Consider the following 12,276-nt stretch of genomic DNA (forward strand, 5'->3'; position numbering starts at 1 on the left):
TTGCATGCAACTCCTACACAGCTGTAGTGCTGTTCATAAGTAGCATAATATTATTTGACTATTTAAATATATTGTATCAAGATTAATGTTAGCACGGAATACGGACATTTCTTAAAATTCAAAACTTTAAGCTCCGCTTATATCATGTGGTTATGTGACAATATATTGTTTACATTTTTGGTCTGACAAAATAAATGCAACATTTAAATTCCTACTCTACAAATAAATATTATACCCTGCAGCCAGTGGCGTATATACGAATTATTTTCACTATGGGCCAATTTATCAATTATCACTAGTCAAGTAGCATAGCCCATAGGTACATTTTTAAGGGAGCAGCTGCGTGGTTATATAGTTAATAATTATGACATATTATACAGTGTAAATAAAAATTGCGTAATTCAATTTTATAATTATTATGTAAAATTAATTTTTTGTTTCTTTTTTAAAAATATTGGCAGTGTCGTTTATATATTTTAATGTTATCTTACTATGAATTTAACATCAAAGTCAATAAGTCATTAAAGCAAGTCCAGTGAATATAACATTTCCTTGTTGATTCCTCAAAAATGACTTTAATCAACCGGCTAACTAAATCATGGTGAAAAACTGTAAACAGTGTAAATATACATGCAATGCTTTAATTGAACCTGCAATTTCACTATGGGCTCTGGCCTAGGGGGCCTCCCCCCTATATACGCCACTGCCTGCAGCTAAACTATATATCACTTCTCCTATCAAGCGATTCACGTTATAAATGTGTAATCTAATCATAATAACTTATTGCACATGTGTTTTGGTTATAAACTGTTAGTATAATAATAACGGGTAAGCACTGAGCGGGCACTGGTCAGTACAGGAGTGAGGATTATTATTATTAATAAATAATACCAAAATAATTGTTCTTACGAATATAATATCGTCGTTATACATTTATAAACGTATAGTCTATAGGTAGTCCCTACTCGTTTCCAACTCTATGTCGTACACATTAACTACGGTTACATAAGTAGGGGTAGGTATTTTGTTTTAATCGTAAAAACGAAAAATTATAATTTCTCTCGCAGTTAATGTTATTGCGTATTAGACTAATAAACTTTACGTTTACATTATAAAGAATGACAATTGTTAGATATATTATAGAAACGTGATATCCAGTCGTTTGTACGTTTCGGGCCTTAAAAGGTAATAGAACGTGCATAATAATATCGAAAATAGTGTCAAGCACTGCGACGGGGGTTTGATATCTAGATGGAAGATAAATGCTATAGAAATACGATAATAACAATTATTATAATAAAATAAACCATATTAGCCGTATTACCCATAATAATATACTCTTAGAGATCAAAAGTTCAACGAGATCTGCTGATTAAAGTTGATACATTTTTTTACGAAATTTGCTCTGACGCGATCGTCACGCCGGTGTGGCGTTTGACGGCAGATTGCAAGTTGCATTGTCCTCGTTGTTCAAGGTTCTCTCCGACCGTCATATGTATGTATATTTATACACCATGTAAGTAACATAACTCCTTAACGTGTTTACGTGCGAGCCCAATTTCGTACTACGTTTGGTGAAGTCATAGTATACAGTGTCCAGTGAAGATAATTGGACCAATACAATTAACCAAATTATGTTTCAAGACTTATCCGTTTATTTTACATTTTCACCGCTTACCGTAGTGCAATATAATCTTGTATTAGAATATCCACCACGGGGGTTAATTTAGTCCAGTCAAACAATCTTAAGTTTTAATTGCTGTGGAACACTTGGTGTGACGTGTGAACACTATACTGTATAGTGCATTATGCGCGTGACAAAGAGTGGAAGGTAATAATTAGCACGCGAATATTCAGTGAAAATAATAACCAAAATAGAGTCATTTAGGTACACTGTAGTAGGTGTATTGTACACAGCGCATTCGCCGAGTACCTACTATAATATTATAATAATAGTTTTTGTTTTTTCCCGTCTGCAGTGTCGCATAATATAACAATAATAATAATAATAATAATAATAATAATAATAATAATATCATATATAACACAAATAGTATTATGTTTACCTAGGAGTTATTATTATTATCCTACTTTTTGTTATTACATCGCTGACGTCTCCTCTTCGTCACTCTATATCGACCGACCACTCTGCACCACAACACCACCATTGTATATAGTATATATATATATATATATACATCGCATTATCGTCATAGTTGTCGACTATATTATATAGGTACATAATGCATGTTATGCCGCCGCCGGCTGGCCGAATGCAACGCGAGTGGCGTCGTCGTTGCATATTCTGCAGCAGTGAGCGACGCGGTGTGGAACGTGTAGGGTGACGCCGTCGAGGGGATTGCATTCAATATGCTCTCGAGCACCAACATATATATTATATACATACATAATAGTATATAGAATTGTAATGCTAGCACGTGTAAAATAACTAATTAATCCGAATATACGGTCGACCGACCCTGAGACGCGGCGGCGCATTGTTCGCATGGTACACGGGCGGAAAAAACCTAACCTTGAGCACTATATACGTCTACCTATATAATATAATATGTAAATAATTATTATTATTTTATGCTCTCCAGGCTACAACACAGGCGCAATAAGGGAAAACGAAAATAATGAAAAAAGTAAAAACGCACTCGTCTCTCTTGCCAAAGAAGGGTGCAGTGTGTGAACGGTGCCTGTAGTGGCGCGTCGTCGGCGGTGCATGCGTGTTGCGCGCGCAACTCGCCTTGAGAGGTTACTGAACTCGCGGATCACGCGCGCGGTCCCCCTGAAGAATACACACGCACCACCCCGCGCGACCGTACGTGTACGACGTGGCCGCCGCGGCGTCTGGCGACCTGCCAGCCGCGGGGTGGTGACCGCCGCCGCCGCCGCAACTGCCATCCGTCCGTGTACCCTTTATCCCCCCCCCCCTCTGGCATCGCTCTGTGACATTTTTACGAAATCTCTGTCCGTGTCTATATATTACAAGTTCTTCGCGAGGCCAGAAGGTAAGGCCGTTCATCGGATAAATTTCATAAATGGGTGCGAGTGCGTGCTGAAGCAGTGCGCTTGTGGTGGCAGCAACAGTGATGGCGGTGGGAGGTGATCGAGGAGGGGACGAGGGGAGGTAAACCGGGATTGGCAACATTCGTGTTTTATTTTAGTTTTCAATGATTTCGCTGTCAAATTCTTTTCTGAAAATCTTTTGATAATTATCCGAGATAATATAATTATATAATAATATGTTTACGCCTTTACAGTAAGCATACCGTAGTCATAAACTTATATTACAGGCGGTTCATGGTAATACGATCCGGCAAGACTCCGGCGTCTCCTGTATAAATGATTGATGTGTGCGAGTGGCCACAGGCCTCAGGGGCCATGAACTACCCTGTCTGTCAGTCTTTAGTCTAAGTTTATCAGTGAGCGTTAACGTCCATGTTTACGTCCGAAAAATTAGAGTTTCGCTTTTTGTAATGTTTAAAAATGGTTTATTACATAGACTTCCTGTTTAATGCAGCAAATTCAAAAATTTAATTCAGTCCGTCTATGGTAGGTATATTATTCTGTATGACAAACACTAAGTGTGCTCAAAGCTGGGTTTCAGGATGAACGGACGTTTTCGTATATTTTAATAATAATATAATATATAATGTAGTCCAGAATTTCATGGCCAGAGCCCGAATGCATATTATCATTACTATAATGTATACAATCACGCCGTCGTACATCGATGACTATGTTTTGAAAAAAAAAGATAACCACCATATATATAATGAACAATAAGCAAGGGAAAATATGATATTTACATCTACATGATATATTATGCACTTGTATGTATGGGTAATATGGGTAGGTATCTGATTACATGCGCGTACATCTTTATTATTATAATATTATATACCTGCAGGGCGCAGGCTGCAACGGCGCACGTCCGAAATGCGCGCAATGTTTCGCTGTCGGTCGTCAATCAACCGTAATAATAAAACACGCGTGTGTCGTGTATAATGCACATAATATAGGTAATAGTATGTGATAATAAAATATGGTCTGTATAACGTGACAAAAATAGCCGGTCTATACACTAATAATATAATTGTCTGTATTATGCATACATGTATAAGTATTATATTGTACATGGATTATAGGTATACCGGTATACGCGAGTCGAAGAAAGAGACGGAAGATGCGTGTTACGATGTTTTTATTAAACTAATATTATAATAATATGTAGATCCTATTCCTCCACTGTTGCTCCTACTGTGTATGTAACGTATTTAGCGTATATAATTACCTTATAAACCATAAGTGTACCATATTTATGTAAAATATTATATGAGTATTATGTATAATGTACATTATGTATCGATTGCACGCGTCCGTGGTATTATAAAATAAAACGTATATAGTATAACCACGCGATCGAGGATATATAACGGAACAAATGGGAAGGTCGAGTGGCGAATTGCAGATAAGTATACGAAACGGAAAAAGAAAGAAAGAAAAAATTATCATCGATAATATTATATATATATATTATATATGTATACATACACCCGGCGGTGAGAAATGTGTGCTGAAATACAGTTATTTTATTGGGCGAAACTGCACGTAGTCGGGTTTTTAATAACGTCGATTTATTTTTTTTAAGACAATTCAAGGCACGCAGTCGTTATAATATAGCGCCTACACTCTCCGACATACACACTCACACACACAAACACACACACATACATATAATAATATAATGATGGCAATCGCGCACCGAATATATCACAAAATAATATAATATAATATAACGACAATTATGTAATGACCGGCCGTCGATCCCGGCGCGGCGGATCGCAAAAGTCGTATAATATAATATATATATTTTTATAAAGGATGACATGGACGGCCACGGTGGTGTACAATTATACTATGTACATGGTGTGTATACAGTGAGTAGGAAATGAAATTTAAATTGGAAATGTATAATGAATTGGACACTCGACGCGACCCTCGGGGTCATTTACACGAGAATTTGCCGTTTGCCAAAACGCGTCCTTTGGCTCTCGGCCGCACTATGTGTATGTGTAATATATATTATACACAACGTATTCATTATAATATGCGAACAACACGCGCCCGGCAACGTGGTTTTACACACGGTGGAATTGTAAAAATTCTGCTGAAAAATTTTCTTTTTTTAAAAAAAAAGTTAAACACCATTATATTATTATTATACAATAATACGAGAACACGAGTCATCCGTCTGGCCGATGTTCAAAAATTAATTTTAAAAAACAACACACATCAATAAGTTAAATCGTCTGCGCCGAAATTCATCGAATTGGTATATTGCAGGGATACTCATTTACTTCGTCTAATTGGAGTTGTATTAATCAAGTTCAATTTTAATTCTGTATTCGGACGAGTATTTATACTTAATACTTTTAATGTATATGCGTTCTTTAAACATTCAAATGGGGTTTTGATTGAATTAAAAAATCTGAATTCACACACATAATATTAAGTCGCCGTCTGGGAACAAAATTATATACGAACCTGCACCGCGCGGGAATGGAATGTGCGCGATTGTTGACTGCCGTATAGAGTCGGTCAAAATTTGTCGTAATTTTTTTAAACACGTTAAAATCATCGGAGTGGTAGTGGAAATAACAAACTTGTGTATAATCCCATATATATGTTTAGAGCCTCAGAGGTATATACAGGTTTAGGTACTATACAGTCGGTAACGTTATTCTACATTATAAACTTAACAAAAATAATAATATTATTATTATTATATTATGCTAGATGGCTATAGTCACTAGAGACAGCTACCGTGTAATGAATACAAAAAACGTGCAGCATGTGATATTATTGTAAATGAAATAATAATAATAATACATAATACATAAATAAATAAAACTCGAATGGAAGAAACAAAAGAATTAGCCTGCCCCGTGTGTCCGTCCGTGAATTCACGATTTTTTTTATCGGACAACGAAAATAGCGACGATAAAAATACAACTTTTTGACCGTACGTCAAAACACTGGTTACACACACACACACACACACACACACACACATAATATATATATATTCATATTATATGTACTCACGCACTTGCGTATATAATATATTATATGCGCGCGCAGCGTGAGCTATATATTACGAGCAAAAAGCATACACATTAACGCGTGACGTAAAAAAATAAAATGGAAGAAAAAACATTTTAAACTTGAACGTTGGAAAATTAGGAGGTAAAATATTATACATATTATATTTATGAACGAGTTGAATAAAACTGTATATTTGTAAAGATTAATGAATACATACGCGCCAAACGCTAAAATATAAAATAATTTAATAATTATATTATACAACGTATATACTGTATGCACTATTATACATGTATAGGTTTACTATAACTATAAGCTAGATGTATAAATATGTATACATGGAAGGGAACGAAGACACTCGGGGGCCAGGAGGCATTTCGTTTTACACGTTGAACCATAAACGAATAATAAATGCACATCTCATAATAATTTATTTATATTAAACGATCGTTTAGAAATACGAACAAAACAATCGACACAACCGGTTTCAATCAACTGTCAAGTCCATATCACATGGTCAGTCATTTATGTCTGTTGTACATTATATAGGTACATATTATACATAACACCTATGTTTTTTTAAGTATCGTAATTGAGTTCTTTTTAATTTCCTTCAAATACGTGTGCTTATTTATAGAGCGGCATTAATAAAAAAAATTGAAAAAAATGAACTTAATTTTTACCTGTATACAATTTTTTACTGGAATATTCTACGCAATTCCAATTTGTTGACGATAAAGCAACTTATTTGTGAATAATGTTTACTTTAAATTTTGATTGTTTTTCGATAACCATCTTCTATTGTAAATGTATGAAAGCACTCGACGCGACGTACCATTTATAACAAATACGTTATCCATATACAATATACATACACACGTTATCTTCTTTAACTATCGAAGTATATGTGTGGACATAATGATACTTTTTTATGCGTATAAGACCTATTGTATGCATGTAATGTTGGAGGTAAACTGTTATTTCTCTGACCTAAAACGAACCTATAATAATCATATATCCAAGTTATTTTAAGATTTAAGTTCAAGCGATGTTTCAAGTAAATTCAGTATTTATAACTTATAAGTAGGTATATAAACACTTATATAAGATTGCATTTTTCGAAAGTAAAAACTATAATCGATCACTTAAACTAGATTATTAAATTATTCTTGTTTACATAAGAATATTACTGTTGAATAAAACTCCCCAATTAATCTCATTTTATGGACCTGTCCCTATATTATAAGAAATAATTTTAAAATGTTTTCTACTGCAAAATATTGCGCAGACATTTTTTACTAAATCTTCTTTGATCAGGAATTAAATAAATTTATAATAAAGTAATTTCAAACGTGTCCCATCACATGTGTCAACCTTAACATAACTGAAGTCGTACTTATATAACATATGCATTCATATATTTTTAGTGTGTAATAATATAATATAACTTACTCAACCCACATCAAACCGAATTTAATCAAATTCATGTGTGCTCACAAGGCCAAGGCGACAATAGTATTATTTCGTGATTGTTCGACCTCATGCTAGGACAACACATGGTAGGTAGGTATAGTGAAACGAAAAAAAAATTTCGAAATTTTGCGGATAACGTCAGCTGCGGCGCACCACTCGTTTGCCTCGCCCGTCATATTTTTAAATTTTGTTTTTCGTATTTTTTTCGCATAATAAATGTATATATATACTTTTTTTTGTCTTTGCGACAGAATGATGCGGTTTCACTTTCCGCGTTATGACTGTAGTCGCGGTACGTGAGATGAAAATTAAACAGCGATTTAGTCCGAAGACTGGTTAATAACACGTGACACACCTATTGCACGCACACAAAAAACGGGTACGCGGACCGCAGACTCGCTCGTAACTATTGTTCATATATTTGAAAAAAAATAATTTAGATTTGTAAGAATAAGAACGGCAAAAATACAAAAAAACTGAAACAAAAACACTCGATAAAAGTAAAAACTGCGGAACACAAATGTAGGTATATTATACACAGCACTAGGTTAAACGCGTTATAGTCTGTTAACTTACGCCACGCGTTTGTTCTAGTGCGTACGCGCGCGTCAAACGAAAGGGAAAAGCCAACGTCTGGAAGTTTGTGATTTGCATCGAGCGCCGCGCAAGTCAAAAGGAATAAAAAGTTTTTCTTTGTATTTAGTGCTTGCAGCGCGCAGTAGGTACCTGAACAAGAAAATCTCGAAAATAAATCTTATTTTAGGTCCTTGTCGGGAGGGATGTATGATAATAATAAGACTATATTATTATACTTGTAGCACAAATTACATAGTAATAAATTGATAGCTGAAATATTGTACACTTCGTGTGTACATAGTTATAAATTAATAATAACTGTAAATGATATTCTGCAAATTAAAATTATATTCGCCGTGGTGTAATATAATTATGTTAGTATACACTGCAATCGCGATTCGCAAACGAAACTATAACTTTGGGGCGTCCAAATATAGTCCTCGAGCGCGCAATATCGCACGGCCAAAGGTTCAAAAAAAGACTTTACTCGTATTCGAGTCGTATTACAATAGATATTCGCCCAAGGACTGTTGTAAGCGTTTATATATTATTATACAACTTATATATTGTCTACTGTACATATAAAATCACGGAGACGAGAAGATACCTTGAGGATAATATTTTGTATGGATAATTTTTTATTTCGTTAATTTATTATATTATATTACTTTCGTCTAGAATTAAAATAGACATACACACAAACGCGTCGTATCGCCGACTGCGGTGTTTTTATCTTCGTCGTTGCAGAGTTACTATTATAGGTAGGTCCCGTACCCATTCATTTTTAACAACTTTTCTATACGTTTTTTACTTCAAACACCTTCATATTATAAAGATACACAACACCGATACTCTCGATAATATTTAATTTAATATGACATAATAGTAATAATAATATTAATATAACCTACGGAATCGCGTCGCAAGATATAGCCGATATAGGTACCTAGCTACGTATACAGCGAACTCACAACTGTACAATGCGACTCGTCGTCGTCAATTATGCACTTAAAACACGGCGTTGGCGGCACCGGCGCGGAGTTATGGTTTGGTGAATTTACAAAAGCTGTCGTCGTTTGCGCGCATGTGTGGACTGTGTATTAATTGTATTCTAATGATTTATTTCGAGAGCACTTCCAATCGTAAAACTGTGAAATAGGTATAGTATTATATAGCCGAACTTTGTTTTCGCGTTACCGCCTTAAATTATCATTATTATTAATTATTATATGGTTTCTCGAGAAATTAATAAAACTAGTTGACCGAATTGGAACACGATTGTTCATAATATATTATAATACTGTGCACGATTTAAAACTATATAGCTTCGTAAAAGACTTTGTGGCCCCGACGAATAGATCGAATAGAATAACTATAGTAATGCAATATACATACTTATCTACCTATTATAATGAATGTTATAAATACAACACGTCATATAATAAAATAAAATAAATATATATATATATATATATCGCGTTTATAGTATTAAAAATAAAATATTAAAAAACTGACTCAAGTACCTAAACGCGGAGTATAGATTAAGCGTGTAATATTACTAGCAAATTTATTTTTAAAAAAAAATGTGTACGGCACAATTTGCGCCGGGCCGACCGCGGAGGTTATTGACCCAGTCCCCGCCGCCGCGGATTCTGTACGTCTACCTTCCGCGGCAGGACCCGTGGAAAAGGGCGGAAAATGCCTATGACAACTTTAAGAGTTTTAGAGAAGCCGATTAATATTTCATATAGTGTATGGAGGACGGAGGTCTATTGGAGCTTGTGACTGATATGTATTCATAATTTTCATAGACGAGTTTATTAGATATTATATTATAAACTAAATGATTATTACTACTATAGATCATTATCCGATGGATTGGTACTAAGTAGGTACACATTATCGTGTATTTTATGGACTTTTATAGGCACCTACCTGTGTTGTATTATAAATACATTAACGATAAACTTCGGATTGCAAAATTATTGTAAATATACATTTTTTTATTCTAACACTGATTTTATTATTATTTTTACTAACTACGAGATAACGGCTGATTTGCAGATGCCGGTGGGGTTTTCTTTAGCCAAAAATAATAAGTATCGAAAAACGCTCAATCTTAGCCGTGCAGCAACACTGACTAATATGGCAAGTAGGTAGTCTTCAAAAATAGAATACGATATAATACACATATTATATATGTATGAATGAGACTGACCTGAGCGGTTTGTTCGCATTCCTGGACCGTTTGTCGTCTTTGGGCAATCGCAGGTAGTCTTGATCGCCCAACAAGAACAGGTCCTTGGATATGATCATCGTCGAAGCGGTCGCGGAGGCGGCGGTGTCGCTAATCGTGGCGGTCGATGTTGGCGGTGAGAGAAAAAAATTAATACGACTCAACGGATCGAAAAAAAAGTGTCGGACGTTTCAATGTGGAGCCCTCTCATCGGAATGGAAAGAAAAATCGTCGTAAAAAGCTGGGATGACGGACACGGCGACTCGACGGAGGTTTTTCGCGGTAAAATTCGGGCAGATTTAAAATTTTTTCGCTTTGTGATATTCTGCACAGGGTTTTTTTTTCGCGGAAGAATATATTGCTATGACATTAAATCGCGCGATCTCTGTACGGATCGACGGTGACGGTTTCTGTGCGATTTATTTTTACTGCAATGATATACGTTGGTATATAGCGACCGTACGCGGAAATACGAACGTGTAGCTTTCGGGCAGACCGCTGCGGTGGCGGCACTCCTAACACACTGACAATGTGAAACACTGAACCAGATAGAGACGACTGCGTTGGTTACCCGGTTTCGTTCTCTAACGAAACCGCTCGCACGCAGCACACTCACCCGCGCGGCGGTAGCGACGGCGGTTCCGGCGGCGGCCACCGGCCAAAGCGATACCTGGCGGATAATCCGCAAAGCACGCGCACGTGCGATCGTCGCCAGTGCCGCCGCCGCCTCCTCCTCCGAGCGCAAACTTACTGCACTACACTAGTGCACTCTCCACACAGATGTACGCAGGAGGTGGATGTAATGGTGATGGATACATCACGGTAATGGTATCTCAGTCGCCTGACAATCTGGCACTTGTAGACCGACAGAAGTCACACCGCACAAGGAAATTATCTCAGTGGCGGATCCAAGGTGGAGTAATGGGGTAAATACCCGCCCCCCTCCCCCTTGAGCTTATTATATTCAAATTTATTTCGTTGCGCCTTGTCAGAAATACTAGCCATATTCACTATTACTTATCGTTAAAACGATAATAAATTAATAACGTAGGTACCCACTACCCAAAATAATGGTGATATTAAAAAGTATGTTATTAAGTATGAATAGTATCTGTTGGATACATTTTAATTACCCGCCTCCCCCTTGTACATTTCTGGATCCACCCCTGTGTCTGTCTGTNCCCGATAAATTTCTGGATCCGGCCCTGAATCATCTAATTCCTACGATGTACGTATACCGTTTTTAACGGAGACCTGCAGTTAAGTAATGCTCCTCCTATAGACGACTAGAAATGAAAGCATGTAACCCGTCCACAAAGTTTGTTAAATTTAAACAAAAACAGAATTGCAGATTCGATTCTGAATAATAATTATGAGTAAGAATAATATATTATAAATATAAGATTTTGTCTTTCGTCTTTTTAACGATTGGAGTATTCAAACTAAACATTTCAAGATGAAAACTTTTGAAGTTCTCTTATAAAGAAATTACATATTACGTATGGTGGTGGCTCTCAACCGGCGGAGATACACCAAAAGTTCATGGTGGTACGCTAAGAAAATCTTAGTTTGAGAAAAAAATTAGAATTAGCAATATTTTATTATTGTAACATTAAATATGATGTATATTAAGCGAATAAACATGAGTATTATAAAAATCTGAAATATTTGAGGCTGGTATTTAGATTAGGTACCAATATGGAGCCTGATATAATATAGACGATAATATTCGAATCAACACCATAATCATTATAATAATAGCAAAATAAACATTTTACATAATACATATAATTAAATATTTATTTTACTAATAAGTAATATAGGTATATAAATTTTAGTTTTAAAAAAAAATTACTGGCAAAATTTGCGGTTTG

At 35.6% G+C, this 12,276-nt stretch overlaps 1 protein-coding gene across 1 annotated transcript in view; it reads right to left on the reverse strand.

Annotated features, from left to right (window-relative positions):
• The window catches only part of LOC111029762 (ABC transporter G family member 9), a 53,558-nt gene extending 43,076 nt beyond the window's left edge, over window positions 1-10,482 (reverse strand). Inside the window, exon 1 of the mRNA XM_022308912.1 lies at window positions 10,385-10,482. Coding sequence (XP_022164604.1) covers window positions 10,385-10,482 — 98 coding nt within the window. The remainder of the gene's footprint in view (window positions 1-10,384) is intronic.
• Between the last annotated feature and the right edge of the window lie 1,794 nt (window positions 10,483-12,276).

Source organism: Myzus persicae, unplaced genomic scaffold (genome assembly GCF_001856785.1).
Source record: "Myzus persicae strain clone G006 unplaced genomic scaffold, MPER_G0061.0, whole genome shotgun sequence".
NCBI lineage: Eukaryota > Metazoa > Arthropoda > Insecta > Hemiptera > Aphididae > Myzus > Myzus persicae.